This window comes from Corylus avellana, chromosome 10 (genome assembly GCF_965113065.1).
Source record: "Corylus avellana chromosome 10, dhCorAvel1.hap1.2, whole genome shotgun sequence".
In the NCBI taxonomy this organism is placed as follows: domain Eukaryota; kingdom Viridiplantae; phylum Streptophyta; class Magnoliopsida; order Fagales; family Betulaceae; genus Corylus; species Corylus avellana.
The window spans coordinates 5,998,774-6,015,851 of record NC_142499.1 but is presented as its reverse complement, the minus strand read 5'-3'; the positions used below and the strand labels follow the sequence as shown (position 1 = coordinate 6,015,851).

The window sequence follows — 17,078 nt, the reverse complement described above, 5'->3', positions numbered from 1 at the left end:
TTGATAAATTTTGGTAGTTTGGGACTTTGGGAGCTACTTTAATACCTTTTGAACATTGAGAGCTATATTGCAAACGACTAGTAGTTTTGGAAGGGTTTTTTTATATTTTTCCCAAAACTAAACCTTTTGTGCGTGGTAAAATCTTGTGTTTTCCTTTTAATATCATTTGGAGCAATATACTGATGTGTTATTTTTTATTAGAGGGTACAAAGGATTTGATTTATGCTAGGTTCATATAAAAGTTATTCTCTTATTGGACACAAATTTCCTCAAAACTAGTTTGAAGAAAATTTCCTTCAACCTACCTTGATAAGTGACAAGTGTCATTCAACATATTTGAGTTTTAAAAAAATTAATGTCTGGGTTTCTATGTTAGTATAATGTCAATAAATGACTGTTAAAAATATTATAAAAAACTAGGGGTGTCAACCAGGTCCGGTTTCCCATTTTTTGGCCAAAACCGGAACTAGAACCGGGACCCCGGTTAACCGGGGTCCCGGTTCCCGGTTCCCGGCTGGTTCCGGTTTTACCCGGTCTGGTAACCGTTTTTTTTTTTTAAAAAAATTGGTTTTTAGGCTTATTTTAGGTATTGAGCCTAAAATAAGCCTTCTTTTTTTTTTCTTTTTTTTTTTTTTTTCATAAGTTGACCTATTTTTTTAAAAATCTATTAGTCTTTTTGTCTAAATTAAATTGGCTTTGTTGTGATTGTTCCAAACAATTAAAAAATAAACCTAAAAAAGTCCAAAAATCATAAAAAATCAATATTTTTGCCTATTTGGGCCTTAGAAATAAAAAATTAATTTTTTAAAATACCCTAAACCTAAACCTAAGTGTAAAAAATATTAATATATATTAAATAAAATGGAAACCCGGTTCCAGTATTCCCAGTAAAAATCGGGTACCGGAACCGGGGTACCCGGTTTTTGGATTTTTCAAACCGGAATCGGAACAGGGACCCCGGTTTCCCGGTTTCTGGTTTCCTGGTTTTTCCGTTCCGGTTCCGGTAATTTTTGACACTCCTATAAAAAATATGTGAGAAATGACATTTGTCACTTATTAAAAAAAAGGTTGGAGAAAATTTGTGTCCTTCTCAAAATGGCATGCATTTTTTAAGCTATTAAAAAAGTATGTAAGAGACACATGCTATTAAAGAAAAAAAACTTCTCACATACAATGGACACATTCACTTTTAAAAGCTATTTGTAAGTAATTTCTTACAAACTATGTCTTCATGGTTCACATGACGTGGACATAAATTTCCTTCAAAGAAATATCCTTGCACCCATGTAAAATAGTGTCAAGTGTCTATGAACATTTAAAATGCACATTAAATTTAGTGTAAGTTAGTAAACTGCTATTAATGAGGTTAAGAATTTAATGTACATTTTAAATGTTCATAGACACTTGGCACTATTTTACATGACTTGGAAGATATTTCCTCCAAACTAGTTTGGAGAAAATTTATATTCCACATGACGTGGCACATATGATTTTAATTTCTTTTATCGTATTTAAGAGATTATGTTATTTAATTTCAATCCAAAAACAGTAAAAATTAAAACACGAACAAGAGGGAAGAAAAAAAAGGTTCAGGTCGGTTAGTCTTGGGCTTCATAAGCCCGGCCCAATTGTCCCTTCCCTGATTTTATACCATCACTCCAATCCCTCGTCTCCCATCGCACGCTCTAAGCCTCTAACGAAGTCTCAAGATTCCGTGCGCTCAACCTGCGACCTACTGCGGCGCTGCTTCTCCTTCAAAGGTCTCTCTCTCTCTCTCTCTCTCTCTCTCTCTAAACCTGCGGCCTGCTGCGGTTTTTTTTTCTTTCTCTGCGTTTTAAGGATGAGTGCTCATCTCTGCGAGCTGGCTTGGGTGATTTACAAAATACCTTGCGGATGCAAAGGGATGATGTTCTTCTACGTTAAGAAGCAAGACGTTTTGGTGTAGATTTGGGTTCTTCTGATTCCAGTTTTAGCGCAGAGATTGAAAAATAGTTATAGTTTGAATGTACTAGTTCAATTGGTTCTTAAAAGGACTTGTAATTGAGGGGAGTTCGCATTGTTGCATTATCAATAGAAATATTTATGCATTTGAATCTCACAGATCGCATTGTCAATCCTTAATGGGTATCCGGCCTCACCATGACCAAGATACAGTGATCTATAACGAACCCTTCCTTTTTAGTTTTATGGTTTGGGTTCCCTTCGTTCGATTTGTTAGATTTTGCTGTATGTATGCATATATCGTCAGCAATAGCTTAGCTCTTGGTTTTATTTGATTCTTTTGATCAAATAATTATTGGTTAAAAATTTGAATTTAATTTTTGTTGCTGAGAAATTTGTGGATTTTGGATTTCACTGAATCGGTTTCATATGAAGGATTACTCTGATTTTAGCTTTTTATGCTCTGAAGAACAAAAATTCATCTTCGCTAAGCCAAGTGGCTGCTTAAGGTCTAGTTCAGCGTGTTTGCTTGTGTTTGTGGGTTCTTTTGTAACTTGTAAGTAATAATACATGGTATAAAAGTATTAACTTATGCAAATTTACATTCTTTTCCTGACACCCATTTGAGGTTTTTAGGGTTTTAGCATCCTTCTTGTGTGTTTTTTCAGTTTTGTGGAGTAATTACTTATCTTGTTCTGTTATTGGATTATACAAATTGGTACTGACAGAGTTTAGGTTGTTTTCATTGGGACACTTAAATTTTAGATGTCAATTCACTGAAGATGTAACAATTTTTGTTCTGTGTTTAAATGCAGTTTCTTGAGGTTTCTGATCTGTTGCATTTAACTTGTTCGTGAGAATGGCTTCACGTTTCTGGACATCCCAGGTTCTTACCTTTATTTCAATACCTTATTAGTATCAATTATTGGATTCTGTATTATGGTTGAACTTTAAGAACTGCCTTTGTTAAAGGATTTTATAAAATGTTTTTGTGTTATTAACAGGGTGGCAGTGACTCTGAGGAGGAGGAGAGTGATTATGATGAAGAGATTGAGAATGGACCCGGCGACTCCACCACTGAAGCTGGGGGAAGCAGATACCTTAAAGAAAATCTAAGTGATAGTGATGACTCTACTGGCCAAAAGCGGGTTGTTAGGTCTACAAAAGATAAACGTTTTGAGGAGATGTCAGCCACGGTTGACCAGATGAAGAATGCAATGAAAATAAATGACTGGGTGAGCTTACAGGAAAGCTTTGACAAGATAAATAAACAACTGGAGAAAGTAATGCGCATTACAGAGTCTGAAAAGGTTCCTAACCTTTACATTAAAGCACTTGTGATGTTGGAGGACTTCCTTACTCAGGCTTTGGCCAACAAGGATGCGAAGAAGAAGATGAGCAGCAGCAACGCGAAGGCCTTGAACTCAATGAAACAGAAGCTGAAGAAAAACAACAAACAATACGAGGATTTCATAAATAAGCATAGGGAAAATCCTGAGAGCGAGGAGGAAAGAGATGAGGATGAGGAGGATGAGGATGAAGAAACTGATTCTGAGATTGAGGAGGATCCTACAAAGATTGAATTCAAAGATTCTGATGATGAAGATGATGGAAAAGGTGGGGATAGTGAAGACGAAGATGGTGGAACGTGGGAGAAGAAGATGAGCAAGAAAGATAAGCTCATGGATAAGCAATTCAAGAACCCTAGTGAGATCACATGGGATACAGTTAACAAGAAATTCAAGGAGATTGTGGCTGCTCGGGGTAAGAAAGGAACTGGAAGGTTTGAGCAGGTTGAGCAGCTTACTTTTTTGACAAAGGTTGCCAAAACCCCTGCACAGAAACTTGAAATTCTATTCAGTGTTGTCTCTGCACAATTTGATGTCAATCCGGGTCTCAATGGCCACATGCCCATAACTGTATGGAAGAAATCTGTCCAGAATATGCTTGTGATATTGGACATTCTTGTCCAGCATTCCAACATAGTGGTGGATGAGATGGAGCCCGATGAGAATGAAACCCAGAAGGGGCCAGACTATAATGGGACAATCCGGGTTTGGGGAAACTTGGTTGCCTTTGTTGAAAAGATAGATACTGAGTTCTTCAAGAGCTTGCAATGCATTGATCCCCACACTCGTGAGTATGTTGAGAGACTCAGGGATGAGCCTATGTTTTCAGTTCTTGCTCAAAATGTCCAGGATTATTTAGAACGTATTGGGGACCTGAAGGCTGCTGCAAAGGTTGCGTTAAAGCGGATTGAACTCATCTATTATAAGCCACAAGAGGTTTATGATGCCATGAGAAAACTGGCAGAGCAGACTGGAGATGGAGATGATGGAGAAGCAGGTGAAGAGCATAAAGTAGTTGAAGAAAGTAGGGGTCCATCTGCATTTGTTGTTACTCCAGAGCTTGTTCCTCGGAAACCCACATTTCCAGAGAATACTAGGAGCTTGATGGATTGCCTGGTGTCCCTCATTTATAAGTATGGAGATGAGCGGACTAAGGCCCGTGCCATGCTCTGCGACATTTACCACCATGCTATCTTGGATGAGTTTTCAACTTCACGTGATTTGCTGCTTATGAGTCACTTGCAAGATAGCATCCAGCATATGGACATATCAACACAGATCCTTTTCAACAGGGCAATGGCACAACTTGGTCTATGTGCGTTCCGGGCCGGATTAATCAACGAAGGCCATGGATGCCTTTCTGAACTATATTCAGGTGGAAGGGTAAAGGAGTTGCTTGCACAAGGTGTTTCACAAAGCCGGTATCATGAGAAGACTCCAGAACAGGTACTGATGTTTGTGTTCTTGTCTCATATGTAGATTAATCCTTAGTTGGTGGTGTTCATTTTTTTTTCTTCTTCTTTTTCTTTCATTGTTGGAAGCTTGTAGATCTGCTGAAGGTACTGATGTTTATGTTCTTGTCTCATATGTAGATTAATCCTTAGTTGGCGTTGTTCTTCTTTTTTTTTTTTTTTTCTTTTTCTTTTCTTTTCATTGTTGAAAGCTTGTAGATCTGCTTGGATATTCCAAGGTTGATATTTTCTCAAAATTCCCATCTAGGCTACTTCACTGTTACACTGTATGTGCAGAACATGTGGGTTATTATGTCCTTTGAAATAGTTTAATTGAAGTTTTTTATAAGAAATTATGTTGCGAATAAATTAGCTGAAAGATGCAAATTCTGTACTTTCTTTTATGTGCAAGTATGCTATCTTCAGTTTACAATAAGGTGTGAGAAGTGGTGCTGAAAATTTAAAATATAGCAGGGAGTTTTACTGATGACGTGTTGTTGATGCTATATTTTTTCAATGACAGAATAACATGTTGGCATTATTAACTGACTGATTGTGCTTTTGAAATTATATCCCAATTCAAGGTCTTTGTATTCATTCGATCTTGAAGATGATGACTTGTTTTTTACTTCGTCAGGATTAAATAATTACAATCTATTGCTTTTTTTTTTTTTTTTGTAAATTGTGAATGTGAACAAGTAAAGAAGGATTGCTTGTGTGTTTTCTCTCTCTGTGGGTTGTAAATTGAGTTGACCATGGTTGATACAGTACGACTGACAACAATTTGATGGGGATGATGGAGTGAAGCAATATACTATGTTAGACATGATATCACCATTACATTTTTCATGGACAAGAAAAATATGAATTTAGATTTTGCTGTGAGGTTAGCTTGTGTTTGTTCTGGTTAATTTTATTTCATCTTGTGTAAGATGATAGTTTTGTGAGGACAAAAGCCTGTTAGTTTCTTTAGAATGTGCTGTGTGACTAATTTTTGATGATTTGCCATTCAGTCTAGAATCAAGAAATAGAAAGACCTTTATGTTTGCATCTCTTTTTGTAAATATTGTTGTTGGGTTAGGTTCAGTGCATCTCCTATGCGATTTAAGTAATTTGCATACTTGTTTATGTGTATGTCCAAGGGCTCACTATTGTAAATGCTTCTCCTTAAACCCAAAACAGGAAAGGATTGAAAGGAGACGGCAGATGCCATACCATATGCACATAAATCTTGAGTTGCTGGAGTCTGTCCATCTGATATGTGCCATGCTGCTAGAAGTGCCCAACATGGGAGCAAACACCCATGATCCAAAGCACAAGGTCATAAGTAAGAATTTCCGACGATTGCTTGATGTGAGCGAGAGGCAAACATTCACAGGTCCCCCAGAAAATGTCAGAGACCACATAATGGCTGCCACCAGGGCCCTTAGCAAGGGAGACTTTGAGAAGGCTTTTGAGGTTATCACGTCCTTGGATGTGTGGAAGCTCCTTAGGAATCGAAAGAATGTCCTTGAGATGCTCAAGGACAAGATCAAGGAAGAGGCACTGAGGACCTACCTATTTACCTACTCCTCTTCCTACGATTCTCTGAGCTTGGATCAGCTCACCAAAATGTTTGACCTCTCAGATGCCCAGATTCACAGCATTGTTAGCAAGATGATGATCAATGAGGAGCTTCATGCAAGTTGGGACCAGCCAACCCGGTGCATTGTTTTCCATGATGTTGAACACATTAGGTTGCAGGCTCTGGCATTCCAGTTTACAGAGAAGCTTTCAGTCCTTGCAGAAAGTAATGAGAGGGCAATAGAAGCGAGGATAGGTGGTGGTGGTTTGGATCTACCTCCAAGGCGGAGAGAGAACCAAGATTATAATGCTGGGGGAGGTAGGTGGCAAGAGGGCTTCTCTTTCACTCAGGGAAGGCAAGGTGGTGGCACTGGGCGTGCTGGATATGGTGTTGGTGGAGGGAGATCTTTGGCGGTAGGCCAGGGTGCTGGAGGTGGGTACTCAAGGGATCGGACAGGTCAATCCCGAGGCAGCAATGCTAGCTATCCGGGTACACGATACCAAGATGCTGCATATGGAGGGTCAGGGAGGAATTCTTATCAGAGTGGTTCATCTGTGAGGGGATCCCATATGGATACTTCAAACCGCATGGTCAATCTCAACCGGGGGGTTCGTGCTTAGAAACATAGTAGTGAGACTACTGGCAGAGAAGACAATACTGATTAAAGTACCTGCGTTACAGATAGAAAGCTTTTTGGCTAAGATCTCTGTTGCTTCTGAAATTTGACCCAAATTTGTTTCATTTTCTTGCAATATTTGAATTTTATGTACTTGAACCTTGAAAGTTGATAATTTATGCCATGCTATGCTTGCTGCTGCTATGACGGCAAGCGTACTCCTTTCATCATGTTTTGTTTCATCAGTTGCCTGTAGTATTAGTTTTCTTATACGAGATAATGGAATGGGTTTTTTTGTCAGACTTGAAATCTTCTGAGTTTTGCTGAGTTGTTCTTCCAAGTTTGCTTAAAAAAGTACCACCCGTGTTGCTGATCCAGATCATTTGGGAGAAGGCTTTGTTAAGTCGGTTGAATTAATCTGTCCTCAACTGTCATAACATTTTAATTATCTCGTTTTGAATTAATGTCTCCAACTTTGATCCGCAGGTAACTTGATAGGGCTGTTAGAAAATTTCACAGGGCCCAAGGGGTTCCAATGCAACTATTTCTGGATACTAGCAAGTTTCACTTTGTAAATAGTCATAACTTGCTAAAGGATAGTGTGGAAAGGTTGCCTCTTCCCGTGCAAAAAAGTAAAGGATAGAGATTGCTTCCGGCGAAAAAATTATGAGCAATCTAATTTGTTTCTTGAAAAAATAATTGGAGTTCTTCCTCAGTTATCATGAGCAATTCAATTTGTTTTTTTCACATCACTCGGAGATAATAATTTCTATAAGGATTTGACACAAAGTAGATCATTTGTGCCTTCCAATAAGAAAATTACACATCAGCATATTGCGCGCACCAAATGAAGACGAAAAACACACTTGCTGTTTTCGCCTCTCTCCAAACATCAGCATATTGCTCCAAGTGTTTTGTTCTAGTGCACGTGTTTCAATATATTTATAAGCTGCTCATTTTACTTTTCTTATTTTAAACGCAATAGTGTTTTAGGATCTACATTCATCCTCCTTGCAACGTGTTGAAAAAATTGAAGAACTTCAGCCTCATGTTTATGTTAGATTGTCATTAGCATATTCCTTGGAGAACTATTTCCCCCTGTAAATATTTATAAATATACACTTTTACAAATTTTGGATAGAATTGATGTTTGAAAATCCGCTTGCTTAAGAGCTTATATTATAATCGTAATATACTACCACGTTCTGCAGTCGACGTCCACGGTGATCCACTTGATCAACACTGACCTGAATGGTAACCTTTTATCTTTTGACGGCTTCACTCATCTATCAACATCCAATAACTTAATATTATACCCATAAATAGTATTTAGACATTTTAATCCAACTTATAAGTAGCTCATTCTGTCGCTCAACTACAAAATTGCAACTCATTCTATCTCATACTCGACAAAATGTGCATGATCCCATATTTGACGTGGTAACTGACTTTGATACCAAATGATACAAACATTGGATAAAACTCACCCTTAAAAATGGCTTGCAAGAGGAGAATATCTAAAAGCTTATATATACATAATTAACATTACATGTAACTCATGTGAAACACTTAAAATCGTAACACAAGCACTCCCATTATGCTGGTAGACTGGAAATGGGTAGGCAGAAGGTGGGTACCTTCCCTATGAAATATTCAACATGCACTTCCTTAAATCCCTTTTTTATTTTTTATTTTTTTATTTTTTATTTTTATTTTTATTATTATTATTATTATTATCAATAAATGGCTTTACCTGGTTTTCTGGAATTATTTCGAATGTTCAGTTTGAGGATGGTAAACTTAAGTTGTCTAATGTGTATTGTGTGGTAACGGGTGGCAATATTTGTTGTAGTATATTTCTGGGATCTATGCTTATTAACAGCTTCTTTGGTCATACTTTGTTTCCTGAACCTAAAGGGTTTTATGTTAAGAATGTTACATAAAAACGATGTTTCATTTTGCTTTCCCGGAAGAATGATGCCATGATTCTTCTCTCAAATTTACCTGTCTGATATGTTGACAACCTTGAAAGAGATTTCCCTGTTGAAAAACTTCTATTCAGCATGCAAGTCATTTGAAAATGTCTGCATAATTGGGTCAAGCCAAATTCTCTCATTAATAAGAATATAGGTCTCTGTGTATGGAGGGGGGGAGGGGGGGAGGTGGGGTATATGAAGTCCACTCATCACATACTTCTAACCCTAATAGAATTATAGGCCTACATACTGTTTAAAACACCCAATAGAAACCAAATTCCTACTCAGCTAAGGTGTATAAAGCCCTATAACTCAGTGATCACTCAATAACATTTGGGCATATCATTCTATGTAGCACCCCGCATAAGAAAAATACAAAAAAAAAAAGAAAAAGAAAAAAAAAAAAAAGATAAGAAATTAGAAAGTTAAAAAAACAAAAAAGAAAAAAGTGAAAAGACATTGTCAATAGCAGTATATCTGCAGACTGAAAGGAACAAATTTCCCCAATTGATCAAATTCCATGGGTAACATGAGGCCATCATTGGCTATGAAATATGAAAAAAGAAACAGGTACACGAGGGAAAAAGGAACATCAAGATCTTAAAATGAAATAGTTATGGACGTAATGATGTTAGACGGTACAGAAAAAACAAGAAAAAGCAAGGTTGTTTTCTGGAAAGGTAACAGATTTTCATTTCATGATGTATAGGATTGTCTGTAAACAAAAAGCATGATTGTCAGGTCTAACTTGGACTTTCAGCTTCCCTCGAAGCATTTACTAGATTTAAAGTCCCCATTCTCTCTTGACTGTCCTTGTTGATATGGGCTTCATCCAAGGCATTTGATATATTTGAAATCTCCACATTCTCTTCACTATCCTTGTTCTTGATGTGAACTTCCAACGGCCCTAGCTTTGCTTCAAGATCCTTGACTTTGGAGGTTAAAGATCTCACCTCTCGAGCTTCAGCTAGCCAACTAGAGGATGCTGCCTGGCACATAGCACATAAGCTTTTTATCTTAAATAGAAGGGAGCAGTTGGTATATCTATCATGTCTGAATATTCCAGCATCTTGAAAGTAAGGGAAGCTGAAGACATTCTGTAAACGTAGTAGTGATTTATTCATAGATTATTTTAGAGATAACGTAACCGAATATTTTGGCCTGTCTTTCAAACTTAAGCCCATAAAAAAGCCCAGCAAACACCTAACTTTTTTTTTTCTTTTCAAAATTCTGCTTGTTGATATGTTCTATTATCATTTCTCACTGAAGCTGAAAAATGGTAAAACACAGAAAAAAGAAGAGAAAATTTGTGTTTGATGGAGGAAAATGAAGTGCACAAAGGACAAGAAATCAGATAATTTAGTGCCATATGATATCAACAATCGAGCATTGGGTTTTACTTGACAACCAATAGCATCTAAAGATCTTTAAATTAATTCCGAAAATTTGGTCTTAAGTTGCCAAATACATTCTTGAGCCATCCCTTGACAAAATGCACTTTTCGAAAATATCCTTGCTATTTTAACTGAGAAATAGCCAATTATTGAGAAGCCAAAAGTAAATAACCTTTGTTACATAGTGCCAAACATGGTTCAAACTGCACAATATTTTCAAGATGCAGTTAATATAACTCGCAAAAAGGAGGGGGACCAACAGAGGCTAACTGCCCAAAATGGACAGATCATAAAAACTTCAGGAATAAGCATGAAGGTTAAGACAGTTTAAAATGTGGAACTTTTGGAAAAGGCCAATGACTGCAAATTTGGACTTTTCTATTATCTTTACATTCATAATGGCAAATAAAATTTTCAATTACAGGCTTAAGAGCAAAAATATGATCAGGTTGGTGAATCTAGAATGTAGAAGTGCCAACTCTTGCCTAAAGTAATCAGTTTCTAATCCCTTCTGCATTCAGGAAAGGATGTATAAAATGCATATATGTCCTTGGGTTTCATCACAATTTTCACACAAATCTAGACATCCTTAACCATCTTAGACTTTTTAGATAAACGCTTTGTGTAAAAGTACATTTCTGTTCTAATGGAGAAATGTACTTTCACAGAAAAAAGGTTATATATCAGGCTGTTTCTTTGAAGAACAGAACAAAAAGCATAGGAAGCCATTGAAAATAAAACATTTCCTTTCAAATTTTGAGAAAAGATGACATACAAAATATATAATTTCTTATGCATGCCACTGACAGATAACTTGTCTTTATCACATAATGTCCAGCTACTATTTGAATTAAAAAATTTGTTGTCTTTAGCACATAATATCCAGCTACTATTTGAATTCAAGAATTCGTCCAACAAAAACATATCAAAATACACCTTAAAGCTCACCTGTTCTAGTTGCTCCACCCGTCGTTTCAGATCCTCCTCAGATGCTTCTTTGTGAATAACTTGAAGAACATATAGCAAGTGAAAATGGATAGTATCTGAACAATGTTGTTCAATCACACAGTAAGGTACAGCGGATTGACAACCCAAAGCATAGAAAGGGCAGTTCACAAGCTTCATTGGACAAACAGTTATGCAATGCCTGTCCATCTCGCGTCTCATGATGCTGCCGGAGCACATCTGCTCACATGGAACTATTTTGAAGGGACAAACTGAATCATGCTTCTCCAAGTGACTGGCACAAAATCTGGCATTACAGCCCTCATTTGTGCAGGTCAGAGATCTAAAGCTGCAGTGGCAAACATGCTCAGCAAGCCCTTCTGCGGACATGAATTTCCTGTTACAGTGAAATGCATTCTTGAAGTCAACATTCTTGAGCAAAGTATGTGCAATGGCTTCTCTCTTATCTAACAACCAAAACCCATTTATCTCCATCTCTTGAACAAAATCATCTATCTTGTCTTCCCTCTTTTCACTCAGTAGCCATCCTGAAACCCGGCTGAACAAGTTCCTCTTAGAACTAGCAAAATCATCAACAAAATCAGAAACAATATCGTAGGGATGGTCAGATGCTTCTGCCCCTGGACCAGCTTCTAAGATAACAAATTCAGCAATAAAACTTTCACTTCTCTGAGTAAGATAGTCCACCAGTTCTTTTCTCATATCAACGGCTACAGAAGCCGGGCTCTTGAAGATACCACCTGATGTGTTATCAACACAAGCTGAAGCTAATCCTGGGAGGAACGCTTGGGCTATCTTGTGAACTATTTCTGTATCAGATAGATCACATTTGAATGAGGGGCCTTCCTCTTTCCCATCTTCAATCTTCTCCGGTACAAGTTCTGCATCATTTGCAGGAAGATCCATCCCCAAAGATGCCTGCAAACAATTTCAGCTACAATGAAATCAAAATATATATCTATATATATATTTCAAATTAAAATCATTTCCAGATAGGAGAAGTTTGATTATCTAAATCGCGAGTTTAAGGGGTCGTTGGAACCCTACTTCCGCAAAGAATTCTGCGCACTGCTTACCCCAATCAAGTTGGTTGAAGATTGCGAGATTAGCGATGGCGATGATGAAGGGCTTCGGAGACGTCGGCTTTATCGGGGAGGAAGAGCACCCGGACAGGGGGTGCAATGATCCATGGCGCGGAATCCATGTCCATCGCATTCGCATCCCCAACTTCCTTTCAATCCACGTGGTAAATTTATACTATTAGGATATCCTATTCAACAGTAAGACAGCCCAACACGCGCAGCCAAACAGTCGACTTTCTTAAACCAGAATAAGAGAAGATAGACAGATAGTCACCTGTAGCCAAACGCCCTTCTTCTTCTACAAAGAAAACTCACGATCGCTCTCACGCCGCACCGTGCTCCACTCGCTCGCGGCACCGCCGCACGGCTTTGCACGGATCCTCTCTCTCGCTGCACCCACGCTGCACTTGGCACAGCGTTGCGCACTGTCAGGCTGCCCGCGTTCGAGCCTTCGCCACGCACAATACACCACTTCGACGCTTGGTACTGGACCACCCTTGCTTCCAACACAAATTTTTATATATGAGCACCTCATTGTCATTTTCTGAAACTGCTTTCACTTTAATTTATAATTTAATTGAGTTATTTGATGTTTAGGGTTTGGTTTAGAAAGAGGTGTTAATGGCAACAGCTACATACCCGCCACCGCCGCCGTATTACAGACTCTACAAAGATTACTTACAAGATCCGACATCGGCTCCGGAGCCTCCCCCTCCGATCGAAGGGACATACATTTGTTTCGGCGGCAACTACACCGTGAGAATTCCCCATCTTTTCATTCTCTTATGCAAACTTTATGTGTCACAGTTTTGATTTCTCAGTCCTGTCTTGCGAGTGCAATTTTTGGTCCTAAAGGTTTAGGTGTAAGTTAATTTATGTTGAACATAATGAAGAAATTTGTCCCTTGGTTTTTCTCAAAGAAAGAGAAGGAGATTTCCTGTTTGAGTTTGTTGGTCTCCACTGCATGGATTGTGGTTTTTCTTGCAATGAGATATGTGGATTTTACAAATTCCTTGAGCTTATGTATGATTGAATGATTGAGACCTTCTTGTTATTTATAATTCCATAATCAATTTTCTTATGGCCTTTTTTGTTTGTTTGTTTAAATTTCTTTAATGTAGACTGATGATGTGCTTCCAAGCTTGGAAGAGCAGGGAGTGCGCCAGCTATACGCAAAAGGGCCAAATATTGGTATGATCCTGGAGCAGTTTTGCTTATGTATCTTTTGCAAGTACTAATTTTTTGTAGAAATACTGTCCTTTTTCCAAGAATGAAAGATCTTTCATATCAAATAAGGGTTGGTTGGGATACTAATAGTGCCTTTTTCACTCTTCTATATCGTACTTCTTGAATATGTAGTAATTCCTCCCTACCAGCTTATTGATGAAAACTGTAAAATACAGCATTTTTAGGGGAACTCTTTCCCTTGTCTTTGAAACTGGTTTCATGGTTTCCCTTACTGTTAATCTCTTGAGCACATTATCTACCTATGGGGCCCTTCTAAAAATTCTGCAGAGACTGAGGAAATTGTTTCAAATAAAATGGACAGTTGTTTAAATTATACGATGACTGAGATAGTTTGTAAGCATATATACATTAGTGTGTTTGTACGTGTGTGTGTGTGTGTAGGAGAGAAAGAGATTTTGTAACTCTGTGACAGCTGAATATCTACACAGTTCATCAAAATTACGATACAATAGTTGCTAGGGGAGATAAACGGTTGGTAGTGTATTGTGCCCTTTTTTTCTTTGATGGGTGATATGGTCTGAGAGAGAGATTGTAACTCTAAAACTGAATATCTGCTTACCCATGTATTTCATCAAAATATATTGCAATAATTGGTAGGGGAGATAAATAGTTGGTAGCGTATTCTACCTTTTTTTTTCTTTGATTGGTGGTACCGTACTCTGTCATGCTTTTCTTTTCAAGTTTTTTTTTTTTTTTTTGGCTACCAAATTCTTAAGTTGCTGTCTTTGAAATATTTATCTTTTGTAGATTTTAAGAAGGAATTGAGGTCACTTAACAGAGAATTGCAGCTGCACATTTTGGAGCTTGCAGATGTTCTTGTTGAGAGACCATCACAATATGCAAGGAGAGTGGAGGACATATCCCTTATATTCAAGAACTTACACCACCTTCTCAATTCATTGCGCCCCCATCAGGTAAATTATTTTTTGAGCATTTGAGAATCTTTTTGGTTGCTTTTCGTTATCCACTTCAACATTTAATGTCTTTTTCCCTACAGGCCCGAGCGACTCTAATTCACATTCTAGAACTCCAAATACAACGCCGTAAACAAGCTGTGGAGGATATAAAGAGGTATGACCACTAGAAAATGTAAATATTCTGCTTTGTTTTCCTAGACATCGGAAATGAGCTTGTTTTGTCCTTTGAGCATTGCAAATGAAAAATTTGCTTTTAATTAAGATCACTGAAATGATAAGTTCATTTTACCTACTGAACACAGCTTTTAGTTCCAAAAAGGTTGAAATTGAACCCTATGATAGTCGTGTGGTCTTGTGTTCTATTCTGTTTGTGGTTTTGGGCCGGGGGGAGTAATGGTTGGGAGAACATGGAAGAAGGATTTTTGGGGGTGTAGGAAGGATTCCCAGGGTATGAAGTTTTCATTCTTATGCCATGTATCAACTCTCTGTGGGACTTGTATTTTAACATGTACGTTTACAAAATACATGCAAGAAAAACAAGCCCAGCTCTATCCTATTTTGGTGCTTTGCTCATTTATCTAAGTATGATTATGAAATTATTAGCTTATGCTCTTCTTTAGAAACCGTCAAAGTAGGCCAGTATGAGATTGTTTGTCAGACAAAAAAACCAAGCTCTGCCCTGCTGTAGAGCTCTAATACTCACTGTAACCTCGAGCAGTCTACTCCTTGACCTGGCTCAGCTGAATTACAGTGCCATAATCCTTGATATGTTGATATGAGACACAGGAATAATGAGGTTGAAGTGTTTTTTTTTTCTCCTCTTGAAAAAGACAATGTTCATGACCTCGTAGACTGGTACAATGTAGTAGGGGTATTAGAAAATATCAATAATTTTGAATGTGGAAGCACAGGAAGATTGATGGTTGAAATGAGCTTCTCTTGGTGCTCAGCATGACTCTTAACTGCCAGCTTTTTCTTGAAATTAGAAGGCAACTTATGTTAGATAGACCAATTATGTATGAACCATTCCCAATATAACCCAGTTATCATGGCCTCGGTTAGAGTTGTGCATGCGGGCGGATATTAACCGCAACTAGCCGTTATCTTCAACTAGCCATTATCTGCAATTATCTTTTATCCGCATATGCGGATGCGGTTAGCAAAAACAACTAAACGCACATGGGGATGCGGATAGCGGTTTTAGGGTATGTAGATGCGGTTTTAGGGTATTCACCGCATCTGCATACCCTTTATATATATAAAAAACAAATTCACCAAAACGGAGTCGTTTTGAATTTGGTATAGGGTTATGTTTAGGCTTTTTTCTTTTCTCTCATCTCATATCTCACAGACTCACTCACGCCGTGACACAACACTCTCATTGAGCCACTATCGTCTTCCTCTCGCGACGATATGGATTTCATCTAAAACACTTATTTAAAAAAAAAAAAAACACTAAAATATGTCCAAAACACTAAAAACAGGTCCAAACTATTTTCAAAATCGTTTAAAATAGGCTCTAATAGAGACCCGAAGAAGGCCCATAAACTAAAATAGGCTCAAAAGGCCCATTACCTGATATGCAAGATAATGGTTAATAACTGTATTTAATAACCGCAATAACCACACAGATATTACATGATGCGGGATGCGGATGCAGTTACCTAAAAGTGATAACTGCATTATGCGGATGCCGCATGTACAACCCTAGCCTCAGTGACGGCCCTTGCTACAATGCAAATGTCCACTTCAAAGATGATGTTGTCTTCCGAAGCAGATGGGGCTATAAACTTTCAAAAAGAAAGAAGTTGATTTTGCTCTTTTGGAATTGTAGAATAATTAAGGTAGTCCGGCAATATATGCCTCATTTATGTTATATTATGCATTACTGATTACTGAATATTTTTAGCACTATACCGCAATGTTTGAAGCCTCGTCTTAAGCATAGTGTTCCTATATTTTCCTCTTTCTTTAACTGACAATCAAATGGAAGTTTCTTCCCAACATTTGGATTCATTAAAGCTATGAAGTTATAATGTCATGTCATAAGGCAGTTTGGTTGGGTGGTCAGTGACTCAGAATGATAGTTGTCTCATTTGCTTGTCCAGGAGAAGAGAAGAAGCTCAGAAACTTCTGAAGGAATCCCTTGCAACCTTGGATGGACACTAAAATCCGCATGCAGCTTACTCAATGAGAAAAGAGCAACGAATATCTAGGTATTTACAATGGCTTTAAGAAATATGGGCATCTCAAAAAGTTCTTGTTACTGTTCAAATTCCAGAGATCTAACTGAATGCCAATGCCACTCAGCAAAGAGCCAATGACTATGAATGGCTGGATCCCTAAAGTTGGTGGAACGTTGAAGCTGTGATATGTCCTTCTGATTTAAATACCTTTCTACGATTGACTGAGTATGTTTCAATTATTAAATTGAATTGATTTTCCTGCTCCCATCACCCATGTATATTGAACTTTGGAGGTTGGGATTCCTTTTATTTTCTTCTTCTTCAAGAAACTATTTAACACTTCAATCTCCTGTCACTGTTAAACATAATTGTGTGTCTACCCATAGAA

The 17,078-nt window shown here is 37.8% G+C and overlaps 3 protein-coding genes across 4 annotated transcripts; 2 read left to right on the top strand and 1 right to left on the bottom strand.

The window, feature by feature from the left end:
• Positions 1-1,662: 1,662 nt before the first annotated feature.
• LOC132191463 (eukaryotic translation initiation factor 3 subunit C) lies at positions 1,663-7,151 on the top strand. Its single transcript, XM_059606484.1, has 4 exons — positions 1,663-1,760; positions 2,757-2,827; positions 2,946-4,736; positions 5,924-7,151. The coding sequence occupies exons 2-4, from the start codon at positions 2,801-2,803 to the stop codon at positions 6,923-6,925; spliced, it is 2,820 nt and encodes a 939-aa protein (XP_059462467.1). The 5' UTR covers positions 1,663-1,760; positions 2,757-2,800; the 3' UTR covers positions 6,926-7,151.
• Positions 7,152-9,387: 2,236 nt separating this feature from the next.
• On the bottom strand, positions 9,388-12,483 carry LOC132191953 (TRAF-like superfamily protein). The gene is made up of 3 exons (XM_059607098.2): positions 12,334-12,483; positions 11,240-12,175; positions 9,388-9,886 (listed from the first exon to the last, which is right to left on the bottom strand). The coding sequence occupies exons 2-3, from the start codon at positions 12,161-12,163 to the stop codon at positions 9,641-9,643; spliced, it is 1,170 nt and encodes a 389-aa protein (XP_059463081.2). The 5' UTR covers positions 12,164-12,175; positions 12,334-12,483; the 3' UTR covers positions 9,388-9,640.
• Positions 12,484-12,630: 147 nt separating this feature from the next.
• LOC132192188 (mediator of RNA polymerase II transcription subunit 7a) lies at positions 12,631-17,035 on the top strand. Of its 2 annotated transcripts, XM_059607450.2 has the most exons (7): positions 12,631-12,822; positions 12,937-13,095; positions 13,461-13,530; positions 14,335-14,501; positions 14,585-14,658; positions 16,613-16,720; positions 16,815-17,035. In XM_059607450.2, the coding sequence occupies exons 2-6, from the start codon at positions 12,961-12,963 to the stop codon at positions 16,671-16,673; spliced, it is 507 nt and encodes a 168-aa protein (XP_059463433.1). In that variant the 5' UTR covers positions 12,631-12,822; positions 12,937-12,960; the 3' UTR covers positions 16,674-16,720; positions 16,815-17,035. The 2 variants fall into 2 exon arrangements, with proteins under 2 accessions (XP_059463433.1, XP_059463432.1); XM_059607449.2 differs by having other exon boundaries at positions 16,613-17,035.
• The last annotated feature ends 43 nt before the right edge of the window (positions 17,036-17,078 follow it).